The 24,597-nt window shown below is 39.0% G+C and overlaps 2 protein-coding genes and 1 long non-coding RNA gene across 4 annotated transcripts; 1 reads left to right on the forward strand and 2 right to left on the reverse strand.

The window, feature by feature from the left end:
- Nucleotides 1-731: 731 nt before the first annotated feature.
- LOC148845203 (ankyrin repeat family protein) lies at nucleotides 732-18,044 on the reverse strand. Of its 2 annotated transcripts, XR_016102485.1 has the most exons (7): nucleotides 16,191-18,044; nucleotides 15,597-15,684; nucleotides 3,652-3,716; nucleotides 1,320-1,388; nucleotides 1,196-1,245; nucleotides 893-1,095; nucleotides 732-789 (listed from the first exon to the last, which is right to left on the reverse strand). XR_016102485.1 is itself a non-coding variant. In XM_088955779.1 (6 exons), the coding sequence occupies exons 1-6, from the start codon at nucleotides 16,269-16,271 to the stop codon at nucleotides 984-986; spliced, it is 465 nt and encodes a 154-aa protein (XP_088811905.1). In that variant the 5' UTR covers nucleotides 16,272-18,044; the 3' UTR covers nucleotides 732-983. The 2 variants fall into 2 exon arrangements, 1 of the variants encoding a protein (XP_088811905.1); XM_088955779.1 differs by having other exon boundaries at nucleotides 732-1,095.
- On the reverse strand, nucleotides 4,449-15,584 carry LOC148845204 (uncharacterized). Its single transcript, XR_016102486.1, has 2 exons — nucleotides 10,103-15,584; nucleotides 4,449-9,776 (listed from the first exon to the last, which is right to left on the reverse strand). It is a non-coding gene; the product is annotated as an uncharacterized LOC148845204 (long non-coding RNA).
- Nucleotides 18,045-20,540: 2,496 nt separating the features above from the next.
- Nucleotides 20,541-23,470, forward strand: LOC148845205 (uncharacterized). Its single transcript, XM_088955778.1, has 3 exons — nucleotides 20,541-20,704; nucleotides 22,546-22,668; nucleotides 22,778-23,470. The coding sequence occupies exons 1-3, from the start codon at nucleotides 20,697-20,699 to the stop codon at nucleotides 23,223-23,225; spliced, it is 579 nt and encodes a 192-aa protein (XP_088811904.1). The 5' UTR covers nucleotides 20,541-20,696; the 3' UTR covers nucleotides 23,226-23,470.
- Nucleotides 23,471-24,597: the final 1,127 nt, after the last annotated feature.

Here is a 24,597-nt window from a genome sequence, read left to right on the forward strand (position 1 = left end):
CTCAAATTCAAATAGCCAATCACTTACTTGAGATTCAAACTCGAGCCCAAACCATTTGATTAAAACTTGATTCGTTGCACTCATATTTGGCTGTGCTTTTTCACCAAGTTTCATGGACAGTAGAGGTTGTTTAGGAAGGATACAGATTACAGTCAATAAAGTAGTAAAATGGTAAAAGAGTACAATCAGTTAAAGATAAATAGGCTGATTGTCCGAAAATCCAATGACCTACTATATGTTTGACATCAACGCTGATTGTCCGAAAAAACAGCGTCACTTTTTTTATTTGGAAACATTACTGCTAGGTAGAAGTGCTTCATGTCTGTTTTCAACATTAGTACCCATTATCTCTAAACTATAATCTAAAAAAATGCTAAATTCGATATTAGCTCTAAACCCCACCTTTTTTTTTTCCAAGGCGTGATTTGATGCACCATTTTTTTATGGAAAAATGATTCCAAACAAACAAGCTTCCTGGAGCACCGTTTTTTCTGACGCCTAATGCAGCTGGTTAATGTCTAATGACCATGATGGAAAGAGCCGAACTCAAAGTTTTATTCACAGGCCAGTCTAACTATTTCAAACCCCGCTGAACCTCCGACTCGTATCTTTTAACAAATGAAAGACGGCAATGAGTTAACACAGGCTCGATCTATTTCATGATTGCATCCATGAGGATTTTGATTCATTTACCATGCCCTTATGCAAGGTGTCTTAAAATTGCACTAAAATTGAGAAGAGAACCCACAAAGTACCTTTTCTGGCCTTGTAATAGCTCAAAAGTCAAATCTGCAAAAAGAAAGAGAGAGAGAGAGAGAGAGCTCATATCATGCTTTCACTGCATCATGACCTTTAAAACACCATTCAGAACCATAGTTCTCAATGTACTTACATAAGAGTTAGCAATGTCTAGGACTCATCCTAAGATATTCCCAACAATTGCTAACGAGTAGGATATGATAGGAAGGGTACACACGGGATAACTATGAAACTGTAACACCATTAAGTTCAACATGAGCAACTGCTGTATTGATTGCATCAATTATGTCCATCTTCCCCCTGCTAACTGCTTCATCCATCGGTGTCCTCTCGTAACTAGACAATACCAAAACACAAGCATTCATTACAAGGATGGCAGCTTTACATCTCTATTCTACCAAAAGAGAAACTTGTTAACCAAGTACAAAAAACAAACCTATTTAAAGTAGTCACGTCTGCTCCTGCCAGAATCAAACTCTTGACCACCTGATGAAAGAAAACAATTATCACTTGACTTGCAAGATGCATATGATTCCACAAGTTAGAAGCATCATTATTACCTCAATATGCCCATTAAGGCAAGCCCAATGGAGAGGGGTATTCTTCTCCAAATTGGATGCATTGAGATCCTGCATCACATAAAATCTCCAAAATTTATGATAATCGCTTGATGAAAGCAATTAGATAAAGAAAAAAAAGAGAAAATTCATGGACAATCACATCAGCTAACATTATTTATTTTTGGTAATAGGTTAAGTAACTTTTAATAAAAAACACAGATAAGTACAACAAGCCCCCCAAGGAGAACACCTTGGATGAGTACTACCAACAATAGAACTACAAACTACAGCTCCCACAGACTCCTATACCTCAACAGCACCCCCAGTTATACTGCTGAAACCCAAAAACCAGCTTCCCAAAAGAGAAAGAAACTAATTCTTCCACATTCTTGGAGGCCTTCTGGAAAAGTCTGCTATTTCCTCTAGTCCAGATAGTACTAATCACATCAGATAACATTATCTTTGACAAAGGGTTTTAGATAAGTAATTTTTGCGTTATAACTTGGTTACAACAACCAAACAGGTCTCCATGGAGGCATTTGCATCTCCAGACAAGTGGATTATCTGGAAACCCAAAAACTAGCTTCCCAAAAGAGAAAGAAACTAATTCTTCCACATTCTTGGAGGTCTTCTGGAAAAGTCTGCTAATTTCCTCTAGTCCAGATAGTACTAATCACACACAGATAACATTATCTTTGACAAAGGGTTTTAGATAAGTAATTTTTGCGTTATAATTTGGTTACAACAAACAAACAGATCTCGATGGAGGCATTTGCATCTCCAGACAAGTGGATTATCTGGACAGAGCCCCAACTTGCTGTTACGTAGCCTGCTTGCTAATATACCATTAGTTTATTTCCTATGTAATTTAGACCCAGTGAATGGAAAATTCAGCTCAACAGCTCTTGCATTACCTCAATTAGTAAAACATGTTCTTCTAAAGAGGCATAGAGAACATAGAATTTCAATAACAGTGATAAGACACTCACCCACCCTTCTCACCCAAACCAAAATAGAACATTGAGCTCAACTTTGATTGGTCATTGGTGCACCTTGGGAACCATGGTTCAGCAAAGATTTGACTTTTCCACAAAATTAGGGGTGATCTATTATTTCCAGATATGGATATAGATGATATGGACATGCATACAGGAAATGGAGATACAACTCTCCATCCTACCCAGACTTGGATATGGATATGGGTATCCCATATAATATGCAAATATCTTGCTTTTATATCGAGATTTTGAAAATCAGCATCACATCTCAAGACTTGGGCTTGTAGTTAGTCAGTATATGCACTCTTCTAGAACTATTCACCTCCTTGCAGTTGAAAGGATATTAGCATATTTGAAGAGGTCCCCAGGCAGAGAGGCATTTTGTTCAAGAAAAATAACTATATGAAGATAGAAGTCTACACAGATACTGATTGGGCTGGGTGTGTTGATGACCGAAGATCTACCTCTGGATATTGTGCCTTTGTTGGAGGTAATCTGGTCTCCTGGAAGAGTAAGAAACAAAGTGTTGTTTCTCAGTCAAGTGCTGAAGCTGAATATAGGTCCATGGCAAATGGTGTGGCTGAGATTCTATAGTTGAGGTCATTACTAGAGGAATTGGGTATTGTTTATGAGAAACCCCTAATGTTGTACTGTGATAATCAAGCTACCATCAATATAGCCCATAATCCAGTACAGCACGACAGAACTAAGCATATCAAACTGGACCAGCATTTTATCAGGGAAAGGGTTACATCTAAAGAAGTATGCCTTTCCTACATCACCTCTGACATGCAACTTGCAAACCTTGTCACCAAGGCTGTTTCAAGAAAGATGTTAGAAGAAGATCTATGCAAGTTGAGAATGACAAATATCTACTACCCAACTTGAGGGGGAGTGTAGGAAACTATGGACCCCACATTGAGAGTATTCGTGTGACACCCTGAGATGTACTTAGATTTAATTGATTAGGATCAGCTTTCCTAGTAGGATAAGGATAAGTTTTATTTTAATCTTCTTTTATTGCCATGTAAGCATTAAAGTTCTTTTACAATTAGGAAACCATGTATATAAATTAAGGAGTGGGGCGGCTGTTTTAAGCACTCCAGCCATTCTCTTCTTTCAAAGCTTCTCCCACGAGTGCTTCTTCTCTCTCTCTTCTTCTCTTCTTCTCTTCTTTTCCTTTTCTCCTTCTCTTTTATTTTCTGTTCAAAACCTAAAGAGTCTCTGTAGTCTTGTACGACTACTAATGCAAAACTACAAGTTTAAGGAAAGGAGCACATCATAGACAATATTTGAAGGAAATAAGATGAAATTCTCATAAATGGCTTCCTTACCACCCCATTTCTGATAAGGTACTGCACAATGTCAAGATGTCCATTAGCAGCAGCCATATGTAGTGCTGAAATGCAATTACCAGTGAACCAAGTCAAACATAGACCAAATGACAGTCAATTAGCATTGACCAGCATATACATCAAACGAATTCACAGAGTACATGCCAGTACTGAAACACAGATAACATGTCAGACAAATGAAGCTCATTACTAAAAGAACAATAGAATTGGCACCAATATGCATCTAGAGGCAACATTCATGTAATATAACAAGGCAAGTTAAACTCAAAAAAGGAAAAAACTATAGAGACCACTCACCCCCTCCCATGTATTAGGGAAGACAGCCTGGAAAAATGGTGAGGGCCAACCCTGTTGTGTTGTTCTATATTTATTTATTTATGTTTATACAGAACCATGGAAGCAAATGAAGCATTGTGCTACTCCCCAAGTCCCTATCACCTCAATATGCCAAAGACAGAAAGCCCCCTAATCAGTAGAAACTTCAATGAGGTAATAATATCCAAATGTGATTGATTATTTAAGGAAAGCATGACATTTACCATCTAGAATGCACTAGCAAATATTTCTAGATGTTCTAATCATTTTGTTCGATGAATAAAGATGATGATGTTCTAGTCATTATCAGTAATAGAACAGAAACTTCTATACGATGCCTTATAGAAGTGAACTTTAGCTCTTAACTATATATCTAATGTCATATGCAGGTTTCATATTCCATGGAACTTGAATTACTGTTGAATAAAAAGCCACAGTTGTATTTTTTTTGTCTCCATCAACATATTTTTTTTTTTTTTTTTTTTTTGTATAAGGAGATTTCTTGTCTATAACAAAAGTCTTCAATCTTTTGAACTCCAATAATGATTAATTGTTTAACCATAGTTACTTTTTCACCACCCCATAAATTATTTTTTTGATCAATATATAAACAATATTATAAATACCAACTGGCAAATCCTTTTGACCCTTCAACCAGTGTTTTTAAAAGGCATGCCTCATTGAACCCAAGTGTAGGTCCTTTGAGAAGGCATATATCCATGTACCTAGGTATGCACCTTGTGCCTCAGCTCAGGAGTATGCCTTTTGTGTGTGTGTGTGTGTGACTGTTTTTTTTTTTTTTTTTTTTTTTTTTTTGTGGATTCGCATCTTTGTAATGGTTTATGAACTTCGAGATTACCTTTTATTGCTGTCTAGACTAGTAATGGATTATTGACTTAAAATAAACAAAAACTATTCAAATACCAAAAACCTTAGTCCTTGCAAATAGAATTCAAATAATAAAATTTCTACTGAAGTAACAATAATACAGAGAGCACGGATTGGTAGGGAGCTGAACTTTGGGAATTTGCCAAGTAAAGGTGATTCAAAACTGGTAGTTGGGTGGCTAAAGGAGTCAGAGACTGTACCTTGGTCCTTTAGGGGGGCAATGAGAAGATTCAAGTGGCTAAATTCCAACATATTAGTGAGAGTTGGGAGAGGAGATCAGCTAATGGGCCAGCAGACTTTTTAGTAGCAAGGGGTGCATAGGGATCATTTATTTGGGCTCAATTGTAATCTTGTTTTGTTTTTGAGGCTGCAGATAACACCTCTTTATGAAACCATCCTTTGATAGTTCTTTATTTGATCTTTAATAAAATGCTTCTTATTACTTTAATAATGCAGAGGGAGACAAATTTTGCATAGCGTCTAGGTCAGAGATCCTCCCTCAGACCCCAGCCAAGCCCCCAAGATCTTTCTTGATGTGAACCAAGCTGAATTTCATGTGCAAGGGGTTCTGTCTGAGTGGAGGCAAGTGAGTGAATACTAGACATTCATCATCAAATAATATATGATTCTTAATCTTAAAATAGAATGAACTATGACTAAAATCACAAAACCAACCTCTTTATATATACAAGCCAAAAGTTTAGGTTGGGGACACTGCCCTAAACCCTTGCATGGAATTGTTTGGGCTTGTCTCGAAGGAGTTCGGATGGGCTACACATTTTATTGTTGCAATGTGGGCTGAACTTCCATCTACGTTGTAACACATCTCTTTTGGGGAAATGTGTAAAAGTAACAGGAGGTGGGTTAATACTCCCGTTACTCAATTTTTTCCTTTTTTTTCAAACAAAAAAAAAAAACTGAAAAAAGCATTTTTCGGCAAGTCCTCTCTCTATTCTTCGTTCTCTCTGTGTGTATTTCAGGGAGGAAGACCTCGAACAATGAAGAGAGCATCTCAATGGGTAGAGAACTAAATGGAATTTGGAGTGAGCAGTGGAAAAAAACTTGAACAGTGGTAGAAAAGAAGGTTTTCGGCAAGTCCTGTATCCTCTATTTTTTCATATGGAAGACATACACTGATTGTTCTCTCTCTCTTTCTCTCTAGGTTCTTGGATGAAAGGATTTGAACAGGGTGAAACTTATTTTTTGAATGGGTTTTAGACTTTTAGGGTGGAAGGTTTTGAACAGGGGTAAATAGTTGCTTGACCAACTGTTATAGCCCTCTTGCCCGGTTGCCCCTATGGCAATGATATCGAACCCTTGAACATCTTCCTCTCCCCCATCAAGTCCTCTCTCTAGTGTCTCATTCTTTTAAACACTTGATGCATCATATTGGACAGCTAGTTGAAATCTCTCCACTGTGCAACATACCTAACAAAGTATGAAGATTTTTAATAAAAGCTAATACGGTTTGATTAATATCATATAAAAAATCTATGCGATTTCAGAGACCTTCAAAGACAATAAAAGCCTTCATGTATAATTTATTAGAGTATAGGGGCTTGTTTTGAGCAAGAAAGACAATAAACTATCATTGATTATAGTAGATGTTCAAGACTGTTATCAGCCTTGAACCCTAATAGATTTTAGGTTCGAAAATAGGAGAAAAGGTATAGAAGAGAGAGGAGAAAGAGTAGAGAGAGAGCAGTAGAACACAAGAATTGAAAGGAATGACAGAATCTGAATGTTCTGCCGCCACCACTTCTATTTAGTATTTATAGATTATGCTAATTACATGGAAAGGACAGATCTTCCCTTAGTATTTACATAACAAATAGAACAAAATAAAGCTGAAATAAATAACTGAAATAACAGATTGACCACCAGCTAACCCTAGGATGACTAGAAGACATTCTACCCTACGAACACAGTGGGACCATAGCTGTGGGGCCCACATCAGTGTTCTCTACACTCCCCCTCAAGTTGGGAATAAATGTTTATCATTCCCAACTTGGATAGGTCCGTCGCTAACTTCTTCCTTGGTACAGCTTTGGTGAGAATATTTGCGAGCTACATGTTGGATGTGATGTACGGAAGACACTTCTTGTGATGAGACCCTCTTTCATACAAAATGTCGATCAACTTCAATATGTTTAGTTTTGTCATGCTACACCGGGTTGTGTGCTATATTAATAGCCACTTGATTATCACAATACAGCACCAGGGGCTTCTCATACTCAATACCCAACTCCTCAAGTAGTGATCTTAGCCACTCCGTTAGCCATTGACCTGTATTCAGCTTCAGCACTGGATCGGGAGACAACACTCTGTTTTTTACTCCTCCAAGAGACAAGGTTACCTCCCATAAGGGCACAATATCCAAAGGTAGACCTTCTGTCATCAACACTCCCAGCCCAATCTGCATCTGTATAGACCTCCACCTTCATGTGATTATTGTTCTTGAACAGTATACCTCCACCCGGGCATCTCTTCAAGTATGCTAATATTCTTTCTGCTGCAAGAAGGTGTGGTCCTAGGAGAATGCATGTACCACTGGCTGACAACACTAACTGCATAACTGATATCTAGCCGAGTGAGGCAGAGATATAGCAGCTTTCCCACTAATCGTTGGAACATAACCTTGTCTTCAAGAGGCTCCCCACTCTCTGCACTAATCTTGTGGTTCTGTTCAATGGGTGTATCCGTAGGCTTGACTCCTAAATTTCCAGTTTCCGCCAACAGATCTAGGACATATTTCCTCTGAGAGACAAATATCCCTTGTTTAGATCTAGCAACATCAATACCCAAAAAATACCGAAGTGCACCAAGATCTTTCACCTCAAACTCTTGATGAAGGAACTATTTGAGGGACTCGATCTCATGGCTATCATTTCCTGTCACCACAATATCATCAACGTATACTGCAAGTAGTGTCAAAGAAAACTCCACCCTCTTGATGAATAGGGTATGATCTAATTGGGCCTGTACATAACCGAACTTTCCAAGGGCTAGTCTGAATCTATCGAACCAAGCTCTAGGTGACTACTTCAAACCATACAATCCTTATTGAGCCAGCAGACCTTCTTACCTGTCTCTGTATCATAGAATCCAGGAGGCAACCGCATGTTAACCTCTTCCTACAGATCTCCATTCAAAAAAGCATTTTTAACGTCCATTTGGTACAAAGGCCAAGTGTGGCTTGCTGCAAGAGATAATAGAACTCGAATGGTGGTCATCTTGGCTACCAGGGCAAAGGTCTCCAAGTAATCTATACCATAAGTCTGGGTGAACCCTTTTGCAACTAGCCAAGCTTTATACCTCTCAATGGAGCCGTTCGCATTGTGCTTCACAGTAAATACCCATATGCAACCAACTGGTTTCTTTCCTTTGGGCAGATCAACTAGCTCCCATGTGTTATTTTTTTAACAGGGCATCCATTTCAACTTGCATTGCATCTTTCCACTCCGGGATGGATAGGGCTTCATGCACTGTTCTTGGAGTAGGCGATCATAGGATAAAAACTGGGAAATACAGTGGGCTGTAGATGTGGTACAATGTCGTTTCCCCTTACGGACGGTAATGGGAAGGTCAAGGTCATCTGGAGGAGGTGAAGTGGCAATAGTGGAAGAAGCCTCTATGGGCCCTGGGACTATAATACCCGGACTTGGAGCCGCATAAGAGATTGGAGTTGGCCTGGACTGTTGATGACCGGGATCAACCTGCCTGCATCGCATGTGATAGACCCTCAACTCCTGATCCCTCTGACCACCCTCACTATGGTAGCCCTCATCATCCAATGGAATAGGTAAGGGAACAGCCCCAAAAGTATGAACCCTACCCTCACTGCGCTCCCCCTGAAGAAAGTGACCCAAATCCCAACTCGCACTGCTCTCCCCCTGAGGAGAAACCCAAGAATAATAGGGTGTCTCCTCAAAGAAAGTGACATCCATGGAGACAAATCTTTTCCCTGAGACTGGACCATAGCAGCAATAACCCTTTTGAGTTTGTGCATAACCAAGAAAAATGCATTTGGAGACTTTTGGTTTGAACTTGGAGTGATGGGGTCTGAGAAGCTAAACAAAACAGGTACAACCAAATGTTTTAAGGGGAACAGTGAACAACTCCTCATCTAGGTATAGAAGGGAAAAAGGAGATGACATATCAAGAACCCGGGAAGGAACCCGATTAATAAGATATACTGCCGTGAGAATAGCATCACCCCAAAAGCGAATAGGGGCATTGGAGGTAAACATAATACTTCTAGCCACCTCTAAGATGTGCTTGTTCTTCCTTTCTGCAACCCCATTCTGCTGAGGCGTATGAGGGCAAGTGCTCTGGTGGATAACCCCATGATTAAGAAGGTAAGATGCCAATGGCTTAGCAAAGTATTCATTTGCATTATCAGATCTAAGAACTTTGATCTTGGCATCAAACTAGGTTAGGATCATTTGGTGAAAGGTTTGGGTCAGGGCAGGAACCTCATCTCGTGCATAAGATAAATCCAAGAAAACCGAGTATGGTCATTAACAAATAACAAAAAAATATCTGTACCCACCCATAGAAGGGATGTAATATGGCCCCCAAACATCCGTATGCACAAGATCAAAAGGACGATAACTCCTTTTATTCCTCAATGAATAAGAGTTTCTACAATGTTTAGCAAACTCACAGCTTTCACATTGCAACTATGACAACTCAACAGACTCAAACAAATTAGGAAACAGACTCTTTAAGGATCGAAAAGACAAATGACCCAATCGGTTATGCCAAAGCATAACCGAACTCACACTCTGGGAAACAAGTGACTTCTTATCCACTGACTCTTCCCGACAAGAACTCTCCCCGAGCAAATAGATCCCATTCGTCTCACGGCCAGTCCCAATCACCTTCTTCGTCTTCAGGTCCTGAAAAACACACCGGTCAGGGAAGAAAGTTACTGAGCAGTTCATGTGTTTGGTAATACTACTGACTGAAAGAAGGTTAGTATCAAACTTAGGAACATGTAGAACAGAAGACAAGGAGATGGTATCCGATAGCTTGATGTCACCCTTGCCAGAAATGGGGACAAGAGAGCCATCAGCAATAGATACTTTATCCCTACCAGAAGATAAATGATAAGTGGTAAACAATGAAGGCAAGCTAGTCATATGGTCGAATGCACCTGAATCTATTACCCAACAGGGTTCAATAGTACCTAGAGCTGAGGCATGGTAGGCTGAGGCTCGAGTACCTGAATGTGCGAAAGCAGATGTGGCAGGGGCTAATGGTGACTGCGGTGGCTGAGCTGAGTTCCCAACTTCCTTTTCCAATTCTATAAGGGCAGCCCGAACTGCAACTAAGGTCTCTAAGAATGTGCCTCTTGTGCCAGACGAGGATGCTGAATCAGTATTCACGGCCACATGAGCATTACCCTTCTTGCTTCTCAACTTTGTCGGGACCAAATGAGGATGCAGCTTCCAACATGTTTCTTTTGTGTGTATGGGTTTCTTACAATGCTCACATACCACATAACTGTTGTTCCCAAAACTGCCTTCGGCCTGATTTTTAAACTCCATTTCGATCAAAAACCAGTAGTCTCAAAATTAAGGTTACTACAGTCAAAGAACAGCACTTGGACTATCAATCACAACCAAAAATCAGTATAGAACCAATCTGTATTCACGGTATATGTGTATGAAACAGGTATAGCTGATGATCTAAAACCAACTAGCAAGCACAACAACAACAGTCCGTACAGTTCTCACCCCTTAAGAGAGTTCGAAAACCCCCCAAAAAAATATGAAAATAGCTTGGAAGTAGGTTTGATATGCTTAGCAGAATTAGGGTTTTGATCAATCCTTAAAGAAAACATTTCAGTTGCACATTCCAATCAGTACCGTACAAATAGACTTGCAGTAGGGTTAATATGAAACCCTAAAAGCTGATCAATGCTGAAAAAAAAAACTTAAGGAGAGCTCCAGGTAAATCGCAATGTTCAGCCTAACATTAGGGCTTGCCGCAAGGTTATTAGGGTTTGCCTCAAGATCACTTTCAAACCCTAGAGTAGGAGAAAAAAACCCTAAGGCGGTTCGGCCCAATAGTAGGGTTTGCTGTAAAACCCTAGAGAATAGAAGGGAGAAAACCCTAGAATGGTTCGGCCGCCTTTTCCAGATAGGTCCAACCTATCCTCTCTGATAGTACTTCTCTTAGAAAATAAAAAAACTTACAAGAAAAAGTTGTTCGCTGCCTTCCAAGGTTACCCAAACCCTAACCTTCTCTGATTCTTCCTGATCACCAACACTCTGCAACCGTGACAAGTCTTCAACAGCTGCTAAACCCTCTAGCGATCTCCAAGAATCAGTCCACGAACTCCACTTTCTCAGCTTCCAGCCCTAGGAGATTCTCATGTGAGTGTGGTCGGCTGGACTAGACTCATATGAGAAACCCTAACCTTGCTCTGATACCAAGTAGATGTTCAAGACTGCTATCAGCCTTGAACCCTAATAGATTTCAGGTTCGAAAATAAGAGAAAAGGTATAGAAGAGAGAGGAGAAAGAGTAGAGAGAGAGCAGTAGAACACAAGAATTGAAAGGAAGGACAGAATCTGAATGTTCTGCCGCCACCACTTCTATTTAGTATTTATAGATTATGCTAACTACATGGAAAGGACAGATCTGCCCTTAGTATTTACATAACAAATAGAACAAAATAAAGCTGAAATAAATAACTGAAATAACAGATTGACCACCAGCTAACCCTAGGATGACTAGAACACATTCTACCCTATGAACACAGTGGGACCATAGCTGTGGGGCCCACATCAGTGTTCTCTACAATTATGAAATTGGCGTGATATTGTTTAATATGGTCTGGTGAATACTGTATAAGAAATTTGAAGCTTCTATGTGATTTTAGAGATCTTCAAAGACATTTGAAGCCTTTATGCTAAATTATTAAGGCATAAGGGCTTGTTTTAAGAAAGAAGCGTAATAAAAAGATTTATAAAGTTGGTGTCATATTGTTTAATATGGTCTGATTAATACCATATAAGAAATCTATGTGATTTTAGAGACGTCAAAGGCATCCAAAGCCTCCATGCTCAATTATTAAGGTATATGAGTAAGCCATAATAACCATTGTTTGTGGGAACTAGGAATACTCTTTATTTGTCTTTTTTTGTTCGTGTTGCAGGGAGGAAGATTTTGAACAAGAGAGAGGGACCGACTTCTCAATGGGTAGACAAATAATTGGAGAAACAAATACCTGAGCAGTAGAGGACTTCAAGAATGTTGGAAGAGAAGTGTTTCAATAGGTTCTATGTTCTCTCTGTTCATTGAATGGAAGACATGAACCAGTTGTTTTCTCTCTTTGAGCTTTTGGGCATGGGCGGAAGGTTTTGGACAAGGTAAAATTTCATAGATTTATAGGATGGGGGTGAAAGATAAATGCTTTTTTTTCATTTTTATTTGAGAAAAAAAAAAGAAATAACGAGAGTGTTAACCCACCTCCCATTACTTTTACACGTCTTCCCAAAAGAGCAACGTGTTACAACACAGGTGTAAGTTCAGCCCACGTTGTAACGACAAAATGTGTAGCCCATCCGCTCTCATCTCAAAGGGCCTTTAAAGGTAGAGGGCCAATCTCCTGCAAGATGTTTAACATCACAATAGCTACTTGAAGTGATGCAACCAGGAGATAAATAAAATAGATGCAAAGTTTCACATGCTTGAATTGTTGAGTACTTGAATGACTTCAATACAATCCACATCTTTTTTTATCAGTGAAAGAAAAATTCACTAATATGAGGAAAATTATGATTACAGATTCTGAGTAGCCTCGGCTACCCAACTAAACTTGATATATCAATTTTCAAATTTGGTTTTTCACCTTTACAACTGAGCCCACGAACAATGATCCCTATTAGCCCCTTGTTTTGCTAGCTGGTCTGCAAAACCATTAGCCGCTCTTGGATAGATTCTTAAGTTTCTTGATTTCATTTCTGAAGTGCCAGGGTATTCTTTCAACTTGCTTTAACCAGCTTATCACCACTTTGGAATCACCTTCCACAACAAGCTTTCTCACCCCCAGTTCCTTGGCTTTTTTGTAACCCAAAAACCACTGCCTTTAGTTCAGCTGTAGTCTCCTAATCCAATAAGGCCTGAGTACAGTCCCAGAACATACCCCTTATCATTTCTTAATACTCCTCCAATTCCAGCTCTACCCAGATTACCAAAACTGCTTCCATCAAAGTTGTGACCTTTTTCTTTACAACCAAGGAAGAAGCAACTGCTCTCCAATTCCTGATTATATCATCCACAGTGAAGTCTGAGAATAACTTCAGAGATTTTACCCAGGATGTCACCTTCATCATAATCTATTCTATTAATTCTTCCTTGCATCTTTTCTTCTCTTAAAAAATTCTCAGATTTTTCTCCTCCCATAATACCCATAATACTGCTGCCATTGTGCATCTCCACAATTTTCTCCCTCTTCTTTTTGGCCATCTGAATGTAGAAGAGTCAAACAGCCTTTCCAATCTATCTGGAGTATCCCACCTGCACCCAAAAAGATAGAAGAACCAAGCCCAGATAGCACTAGCAACAGGACAAGAGACAAGAATATGAAAAGCAGTCTCACCATTCGACTTGCAAAAATAATTTACACACTGCTACTTGCAAAGAAAAATGGTGGAATCCTAACTGGAGTGCAGCTGATCAACTGTATCCCCCTGGAAATGGTGGGTCACTCTTTCCCAAGAGGTCAAGTACTACTCAGTCCTTTGGATCACCACCTAACACCGCTTGCTCTCTGTTGAGCCATCTGGAAGAAGCATAATGGCTATAGCCCACAACTCTCCAAGCTAAAAGCAATCCATTCGTCTTAAGAAATCATCCATTGTCTCCAAAAGAATTGCAGAAATGAGACCACACTGGACTGCAAAACTGCAGTGAATGAAGATGTGGCTAGGGGACTCCCCTAGTGTCCCACAAAAGCAACGGATATTATTCAGTACTAGCCCTCGGAATAAAAGATTATATGTTGTGAGAATTTTGTTCCAGGATGTAGACCACATGAGAAACATCACTTTAGGTAGGGCTGGTGCTTTACAAATCCAACACCAGCTTACAAAAGAGTTGCCTGATCTATTGCCACACCAAAGTCTAGAATCAGGCAATGATGGCTGAATGTGTGTGCCACTGAGACATCCCAGTAGACTGGTAAAGGACTCCACTTTCCAATCATTTGAAATTCGCCTGAACTGGGGAATCCAAGAGATGCTGACCTTGTTTCCTCGTAAAACTCTTTGACTGTGGCTCCTTATTGGTAGCAATGGAGAAAAGAATTGGAAATGTGTTGCATAAAGTCTACTAAACTCCTTTATGTTCATGATTCCCTTCCAGATAGATCCATAGGTGCTGTGGGGGTAAGGTCTCCCAGTTCAAAACTGTTCTTCCATGTGAACAATCACCTTCCACTACAAATGATCTTTTTTCCTTACAGTGTTTCCATAGCCATTTACAAAGAAGGGACTTGTTCAAGGTTCTAAACCTCCTCAAACCCAGACCACCTGCAGCCTTAGGTTGACAGACAACACCCCATGCCAAGAGAATCTTATTCTCCCTGTTCAGACATCACCACAAGAAATCCCTTTCAAGCTTCTCTAAGATGTTGACAACTGAAGCCAGCATAAAGAATAAGGACAAATAATAGGTGGGTAGGTTTACAACACACAATATAAAAGTGTGAGTTTTCCACCTTATGATAAACAGATCTTCTTCCAACCTGCCAGCATCCACTGGAACCTCTTCACCACTGCACTGGATCCCAGATGGCTTTCAACCTATAATTTATCCACAGTGGATGGCCAAAGAACTTGCTCGGAAATCTGTCCACTCTACTGCCCAAAGTAGCTGCAAGATTATACCTGATCCATTGACATCCCTAGGGACTTTAAGGCCCATAGGTCTTAGGCCTGGGCCTTCTTTTTAGCCCATTTCATCTCTCTATCACCAAGCATCTTTAGAAGGGTGAGAAAAGATAATCCGAGCATATTTCTATGATACCTTGTCACCTGAGATTGTATCTCTCTTCTATTTTCTTCTTACAAATTTTCTATTTAACATACAAAAAAAAAAAAAGAAGTCCTCTTATCCTCTATATTTCCTACAGTAATCCTCTTAAAGCTTAATATAATATACATCTCAAGAGAGAAACACCATTAACTGAATGATTTCTTACTCCAATTGTGCAATTTTCAAAGGCATCATAATTATATATCTTTTTTCAACACTTTTTTAGAGCCAAATCCTTGTCCTAAAAACATTACAATCTTGAAGGAAATAGCGCCATGGCAGAACATCTTGCTATTACTATTATGATGTACCTTAAATTGCCATTAATAATAATCTCAAGTTTATTGTTTCAAAGACAGATTTAAGGTTCTGCATAACTTTCACATTTTGCAGCTCTGTGTAATTATGAACCCTGTAAATTTTTATGTAAGACCACAAAAAAAAAACGGACATGCCTTACCTTTCTAAAATGGGCTTAGAGACAAAGAATACTGACCTACCATTTTAGAGGCATGGATTATAGAAATGTAGACCACAAGAAAAGAATAGAAAATAAATCAGAAAGTCAGCTAAAACACAATGATAACAAGAAAAATAACATGTACATATGACTCTTGAGTTACACCCACAATAATAACAGCCAATTTGATAAATAAATAAATAAGCAACAACCTGTTCGGCCTTGAGAATCCTTAGAATTAAGAGGAACACCAGCAGATGATAAACTTATGATGTCATCAATGTCGTCGTATCTAGCAGCCTGTTAAACAAATAATTACAAGTCCAATAAGAAAAGTAACAACACAATTAATCTGAGCAAGGAAGTGTTGCAGCATGAATCCAAGAAAATAAGAAATGAACAACATACTAACATCTATACTCTGTTCATTCATGTATCATAGGACACAGTTAAATACAATATAATATCGTATACACACCATATGATAAGGTGCTTGCCTTGCCCTTTTCCTTGGCTAAGAAAGTGCCGAAAACAATATACAACAAATTGTTCTTTACCCTTTTCACAAAAGAGGGGAAAAACCCTAACATAAAAACTCCTATGAAACGCTCAAGACTTTGCAAGAAAACAGATTAGGTTTATTCTTGATTTTGCGATCACTTTTCTTACTTTCTACCATTTGAACGCCTGTTCAATATTCTGAAGATGTTCCATCGAATCACATAAATAAATAAAAAAAAACAGAACGAAAGAAGATCTAAGAAGGATGAAATAAGGGCTAAGGAGTGTTTACACATTTGTGGTACCTCAAGCAACGCCTCCACATCTTCTGGTGCCTCCTCGTTAGCAGGTTGTTGCTGCGCTGAGTTGGTCTCCTCCGTTCCCATCTGTTACTACTATTATTGCTGCTGGTCACTACTGACAGAATCCCAATTTCATATAAACGAGGGAGAGACAAGAAATCCAAGGCCTTCACTGAAGCAGCCGGAGATGCGAAGAGTTGCAGGGGGAGAACGAGAAATAGAAGAAAGCAATGTTTTTTAAAAGGGCAAATTTCTTAAACTACCCTTATTAACTCGCCCTTACTGTTTACTACCATTGCCGTTTCTGACAATTAGTTTTCGTTGCACTCCGTCTGTAATATCACGTAATTGATATATTTTTTTAAATTCTTAAAATACCCCTCCTGTAAACTGTTCATCGCCCTCAACCTTGAAACTAAGAGCAAAGTGTAGGGCAATGTGTACCCGACAGGAACGTGAAATAGTAAAACCCACATACAGCCCGGAAACACAAGTGGGAACAGTTCAGATCCGTGGATGCTTTTTATTTCAAATGGAGTGCAACGAGGAAAATTAATATTTTATTAATATAATAAAAAGATTTAATTAATAAAAGGGATAAGATAAATTAAAAACTAATATGAATTTAAAATTAATATAAAACTAATATAGAGTTGTCTAACAATTATTAGTTTTATAATTAATTTGTACTATTTAAAAACCAACTTAAGTTCTACTAAAAAATAAAAATTTAATATACTTAATTAAATTTAACTTTTATTAATTTAAAAAATTAGTATAAAACATTAATCTTAAATATAGTTTAATTATTTTAAAGCCAATTTAAATTCCATTAAAATAAGGAAAATTATAAACCTCCTTAGGTTTTCTAACAATCCTATAAAACTTTCAGGTATTTTGACCTAAACAAAAACCTTTTTTATTGTTTTGAAAAAAAAAAGTGCAAATACCTTTCTTTCATTATCATTTCAAATAAAAAATGTTCATTTAATGCATTAATTTTACTTCACTTCATCCTTTTTTCCTTACTTTGTCTAAAAAGAGTAAGGACAATTGTTCTTGGAAAGTTGTTTAGCAAAATAAATTACTGAAGGGTAAAAGTTGAGATTTTAAATTGTGTATGATAATGCATTAACAAGGGTAAAGTTGAAATTTTATAAAATTTTGGTAACTTATAAATGTCAAAAGCCAAGGGAAATGAGGTATTTGCAATTTTTTTTCAAAACTATAGGGAGGCCATTGTTAGGGTCAAACACACAAAAATGGTTTATAGATTTGTTATTTAGATGCTTTTTATAATTTTAACTAAAAATAATAATAATAAACCAATAAAAATTATTTTTCAAAAAAGCTAATAAAAATTAACATTAAAACACAAAATAATAATAATAATAATAATAATACAACTTTATTTAGCAAATAGGAAATTGGCCACTCTTATTAAAGTGCCACTTAGATTGTGATTGGATAAAGTAGGCATCCAAAAAATAATACTCGAATCAAATTTAGATGGGCACCACTTAATTGGAAATGTCATAAAATTTCATCCTCAATTTTACTTAGGGTTGTTCATAAGAATGCCCAACTCGACTAAACCGACCAACCTAGATCGATCCAACTCGAGTTGGTCGGGTTTTCATCAGTACCGATTGATTTCGGGTTGGGCAAATATATAAATCGATATATCAGGTCGGTTTCGATTTTCTTGTGTGAAAACCGAAACCAACCCGACCTTTCCTAGTTTGATTAGTTTCTTACTTAATTATAGCTAGTCTTCTATTAGAACTAGAAGGCCCATTAGGCAATTACAATTAGAATAGGCAATCTATCATAGTTTCTAACTTTTTATAATCTTTTACACCAAATAGGCAACCCATTAGTCAATTACAATTAGAATTCAATTAGGTGTCCTTTTGTACAGGAGCAAAACCGAAACCGACCCAATCCGACCATGTCGATTTAGCCTATCAATGGGTCGGTTTCAATTTCCACCTTAGGTAACTCGACCAAGTCGGGTCGGTTGGAAAAATCTCAATAAACCGACCCAATCTGACCCGTGAACACCCCTAATTTTACTTGTAAATAAAGTCTGCACAGGTAGTGATTATACATACACACATACATACATATATAAATATCCAAAAAATTATATAAAATTATAAAATTTCATTATTTCATATTATGATTTACTAATTTATATTCAAATATTACATTTCACATTTCACATTTCAGATATTCAAATAAAATAAAAATGATGATTTACCGATTTACCTCTTCAAAAGTATTGCCAAATGCAATTTGAAACTCCATACTCAAATTCGGGCTTCCAACTTTCAGCCTTTCAGGTTGCACGTAGCAGCTTAGGAATCACAGAAAAATTTTTGTCAATTTTTTTTTAAATAAATAACATTGGCCCGATGCATGGCCCAACCTGACCCAAGACTTGATTCACAGGGCCTGGGCTGTGCCAACAGACCTCCAAAATTTTCACCGAAAGGGCAACACGGCCCACTTTACACCTCTAAATATGTCCTAAAGTCGGACTTGGACAAAATTTTAAACCTATAGGCTCCGCTTAGGCTCTAAAACTCTCGGGTGAGAGGAAAACCTCCTTGCCAAAGGTTCGTAGTAGAAAGGTGGTGAACTCTCAGAACCTTGCTCCCTTCTCTTGCCTCCCCTGACTTAGCCAAAGCCCCTGCCATAACTGAAACTTCCGCATCCCTCTGCATCAAATCCCCGTCCGAAGACACCAACATTTCTGTATCTGGGCTGAGAGGAACACCTCCTTGTCCGCTCACCCCCACATTGAGAGCCTCTGTCATTTTTGGGCCCCTGAAGTCCTAAGCTGAGGAAGAAGGGACGGGTTGAGGAGTCGAAGAGCTCAGTTCCATTCGTGCCTCCTGCCTCCGGGTCCCACTTTTGGACCAGCTCTCTAGGTAGGTTGAAACAGAACTATCGCCTTCCTGCGAGAAACGTTCCTCCGAATCGGACTCTTCTGAAGAAGTCGGCGCCACCACCTCTTTCCCCTTCCTTGACCCTTGAACCAAAGGCTTTCCCCTAAATATCGTTCTGAAGGGCTTTTAAAACGAACTGGGCCAGGCCCACTAGGATGGCTGGCCTGACACGGTTCGGCCGAATAATTCTGATCTAGTGATCTGAATCTCACCCCCTTCGACTTGATTTGATCCAATCCAAAACCGCACCTTCCACGCGGTCTATGAAGGACTCTTCGTTCAACCCCTTTCTCAAGTCAGTCCAACCCGCCATTTTTCCTTGACCATTCGATCCAAAGTCCATCGTACGGTTCTGGTGTTTCTTCCTCCTCCTTCCCCTGACTGTCTGCCACCTATCCTCTTCTCCAATTCCGGCACCGTCTTGAGCCCTAAAAACTTCCTAAGTGACCGGACGTTCCTCCGCCTGCTGACCAAACCCTCCAGAATTTTCCAACCGGACGTTCATCGGGAATGGAGAAACCTGCCAGTGCTTTCTGAATTAGATTTTGGTCGACTTGTACCACTTCAGAAAAATCCGTCGGCACAGATATCTGGACAAGGAAGGGGACCCCTGAGTCCTGACCCAGTTCGTTTCCTTGCACTGATTGAAGTACCCACCACTACATTAATTGCCAGTGGAGGGACCCCAGACCAACACGCTTTAACCCAAAAGAATTCCACGTTTCCTTTGCCAGCCTCGGAGTTGTCGGCTTCCAAAAAACCTCCACAGAGGTCCCCTATGCCTCTGGCAAGGTTTGTTCTCCAAAGGTGTAGCGGCAAGCCATAGATCCTTACCCACACAAAACCAGGTAGGTCCTTGGAGGATTGCCAAGTTCTTGACGAATCCGACCATTGTTCAAGGTGCAACAGAGAAGCTTTGAAGCACCTGGAGCCAAAACTCACCACTTTTTTGGTGTCTTCCTAATAAGGGAGGAGGAAAAGCCAATACTCATCACCAAGCCTGGGCAACTCAACTCCTCCCCAGGCTTTAGACACTCACTGAGCTACCTCCTCCACCCTTAAATCTCTCCGGTCAAAACAGCCGACCAGGCATGCCTGAAGAAAATCCTTCCGCCTTTCCACCCCTCCGGCCTCTACTTCCAGGAAAAGGTGCCGATGGTTGGCTTTAATGTTCACCTTGCCTTCCGAGTTCCGACCGCCAAACCCAAAGGAAATCATTCCTTTCAACCTGTCCCCTTTCTCTCTTGGGGAAAACCGTTTCCGCCTCTGATCGAAATACCCTGGTCCCATCTTTTGACCCTGGTGAAAGCCATTCCTTCCAGTAGGCTGCTGCCGGCGAAATCCATTCAAAACATCACGTATATGTAAGCCCAAGTGAACCATGTTTTTCTGTTAGACATGAAAAATTGGCATCTTCAAAAAAGGCAGGACTTCCTGGTTCTGGTCTGGGACAATGGATTGCTGTTCCAGAACCATGAACAATATAGCTGAATGCATGAAATAGGATTTATCATCCTGGAACCAGCTGGAACATGAAAGCAACCACAAAACAAGCATGCTCTGGTACTGCATTCTTTTTGAGTTGCTGTTTCCTGTTTTACCTAACTAATTGTTTATGATATCACCATAAAGGAATGTTACCTTTGAGGAGTTCTATGATCAACCAAATTCAAAGATCCTTCATTCCCCTAATCCCTCTCGCATTTTTTAGGATGCAAGGTTGGTTTTTTATTGTATTTGCATGTTGATTGTGTCATTTCCGTATATAAGAAAAGTGGTTTTGCCGGTCTATGTTCTTACACCCTGACCGTATCCACCATCCCGTCATTATTTTCTTCAACAGTTCTGAGCAATAATTACTACTTCACACAAAGTCACAGAGAAGACACAAATACATAGCTTAGGCCGCAGGGATCATCACTAAACATCGAACCAAGGTTGGTGAATTACGCAAATTTCACAACAATTTCATGATTCATTTTGATTGAGAAGAAAAATATTATGTGAACAATCAACAAGTAGAGCGAAATTTAAATATAAATGACCCAACAAAGGATCAATTCACTTGAATTCCCCAGCTACAGCTTGAAATCAAGGTCCTAAAACAATCTACAATGTCAATTATTTGAAGAAACTATCCTGTACAATGAGATGTTGAATTACTGGGAAGGTTGCTCGCATAGCATCATCTTATTTACAGGGAATTGATCACTTGCGACCCAACCTCACCAAGTGCTGTTGATGTTTAGTGGCAGCAGATTTATCTGCTGCTTCGGGTTTTAGTGCTCTTTTGGCACGTCTACCTGTTGTATCTTTCACAGACTCTTTCTTCTTAGAACCATGTGATGGACCAGTGCCATTGTCCTGGAAATTTTCTCGGTTCACTGGTCTTGCTTCTTTACGCCCTGCCCTAACATAGCAATTATCTCCCCACCTACGATTACCTATACAAATACATGATGAGCTACTAAAGTGAACTTCATCCAAATCATCATCTTCTTCTCATATTCATACTGATACTCGTAAAGGTTATCAAATTCATCATAAACCTCTTCCTGAGCCTCCACTGCCAGAGGTGTAAACCAGCTGGCTCTAAGAAGTAGGCAAACACTCTCCTCAAATATGTAGTCATGGATGCTGTCAAGAACAGGGACATTTTGGTCATCAGGACATAATCGGCCTGAGATCCATTGAATTTGCTGGTCTGAGATTTTCATTTCCTTATGCATGACAGTTGCTTTATTCCCTGTATAAATGAAATCAAGCTTTGCATATATGCGGTATGACTTTGTTTCCTCAAATGCAGGAAGCCTATAGTTGTGTGGAGATTAATTTTCTTAGAGCAAATCTAATATGATACATTAGCCAGCCTTAGTTTTCCTGATGTCTGTGTCATTTCCAGATATAAGAAAACGATTTGCAAATTTTATCAGAATACACAGTGATACAAATAAAGAAATTGCTAGAGTTTACAAAATAATTGTTGACAATGTAACAGGCTGCATATATGTTTAGAAGTACTTGTGTAGTGACAGACATAAAATATGTGTTTCAGAATTATCCATGCAGTATCAAGTACTACTAAGGTATTGCATCACATTTATTTGGTAATAAAAAAAATGTATGGAAATTCAAAAGGTAACTTGTTTACTTAAATAAGTGTAAAACACAAGTGTATGGTTAACCTAAAGATTCCCCTATTGGAAGGTTGGTTTGGACCTCTGAAGCAGGCCAGCCTAGCCCTAAGGGAAGGAGATCTTCGGAATCAACAGAATGGAACAAAAGAATTTTATTTCCTGCAGTTTGTATGCTTAATTATGCTGTTCAATATTTTGTGAATCATGTTCATGTTGTGAAATGACACGAGGATTCACTAATTTTTCATCATTTCCTGGTTTGTATAGTGTGACTTGCATTCTTAGATGGGCAACATACAATCAGAAACCCACATGCCCATGCCCGCCCTCATGCCCTCAATGTAAACATCCATTCGAGTCTCTCAACGTTCACCGGTCACTTGATGGCAGGTATAACCGTAATAAGAACATTTCTTGCTTTTGTTGGTAGGGAATAAGACAGGGAGTTAGAGCAGAGCTAATTATGTCCCGATGACCAAAATGTCCCTGTTCTTGACAGCATCCATGACTACATGTTTGAGGAGAGTGTTTGCCTACTTCTTAGAGCCAGTTGGTTTACACCGCTGGCTGTGGAGGTTCAGGAAGAGGTTTATGATGACGTTTACGAGTATCAGTATGAATATGAGTACGAGGACGAAGAAGATGATGATTTAGATGAAGTTTACTTTATTAGTTCATCAAGTATTCGAATAGGTAACCGTAGGTGGGGAGATAATGGCTATGTTAGGGCAGGGCGTAAAGAAGCAAGGCCAGTGAACCGAGAAAATTTCCAGGACAATGGCGCTGGTCCATCACATGGTTCTAAGAAGAAAGAGGCTGTGAAAGATACAACAGGTAGACGTGCCAAAAGGTCGCTAAAACGGGAGGCAGCAGATAAAGCAGCTTCCGCTAAACATCAGCAGCACTTGGTGAGGTTGGGTCGCAAGTTATCACTTCCCTGTAAATAAGATGATGGATGCTATGCGAGCAACATTCCCAGTAATTCAACATCTCATTGTATAGGATAGTTTCTTCAAATAATTGACATTGTAGGTGGTTTTATGACCTTGATTTCAATCTGTAGCTGGGGAATTCAAGTGAATTGATCCTTTGTTGGGTCATTTATACGTTTAAGTTTTGTTGTACTTGTTGCTCTGTTCACATAATCTTTTTCTTTTCAATCAAAATGAGTCGTCATGAATTTGTTGTGAAATTTGCGTAATTCATTTACCTTGGTGATCCCTAAACAAGCCCATTTCCAAGTGTTCGTTTGAAGCTTGGCTTCTTAAAGCTGCGAGCCCATCTCTAGCGCCTGAAACTTAACAAAGGTTGAGCTCATGCCCAATAATTTGGGCTTTTTTATTTTTCTTGCTAGGCCCGGGCGTAGTTGTTAGATAGTCCGAACTAGACTCGTTCATGGGCCGAGGAACACAACGGGCTGGCCCTGCCCAGTATCTCCTAAGTCGGGCATGAACAAAATTTTAAGCCCATAGTCTCCGCTTAGGCTCTAAGAATTGGGCCCGACTATATTTCAGTCTAGGCTCAGGCTTTCCCAAATAGGCACGGCCTGAGCCCGAGCCCGATCCAATAATATTAAATATGTAATATAAAAAAAAAATATATATATATATATATATATATATATATATATATATAAGCATTATACATATTAAATATATAAAATATTATTCAATAATATATAATTAATACATTTTAACATGTCAAAGTCAGGCTTCGAGCTTCATATAGGTATGGGATTGGGCTTCTATTTATAAGGAGATAAAGCCTTGCTCATCTTGGACATGAGTGGAACCCAAGTGCATCAATAGAATTGGCAACGGGTAGGGATCATAGAAATTAATCCTTGATCCCGATCCTTAACGTGGATGGATTCTTCGCAGGGACCCAAGCCCTCAAATTTTTTTAGTTAACAATAATTTTTGAAAAATAATATTCTAAATATGTTTTTGATATATATAAATAATATAAACAATATCATATATATATATATATATATATATATGTATGTTTTTTAATGGTGCGTATATTTATATATGTATGTGTATAAAAAATTATGATGAACCAAGTGGTGCGATGCAGTGCTATTTCTAAAAATAAAAATGAAACACAAAAACCTCATCCGCTCATTTCATTTAATGGGAGCTGACACGGTGTCATAAAGCGCCAAGCAAGCCAATACTCGATGCTGGAAGAATGTGCATAAAGATTGCAGAGGGCTTAGTTTTTTCACACACCAACCTCAATAGAGAAGGAAATCAGGTGACCGATTGGCTTACTGACGGTCACTGTGCCGACCTATTAAATTATATATCTCTTGGG

The sequence above is a fragment of the Nelumbo lutea genome, chromosome 7, assembly GCF_056320005.1.
Source record: "Nelumbo lutea isolate HS-2025 chromosome 7, American lotus-T2T, whole genome shotgun sequence".
Taxonomy (NCBI): Eukaryota; Viridiplantae; Streptophyta; class Magnoliopsida; order Proteales; family Nelumbonaceae; genus Nelumbo; species Nelumbo lutea.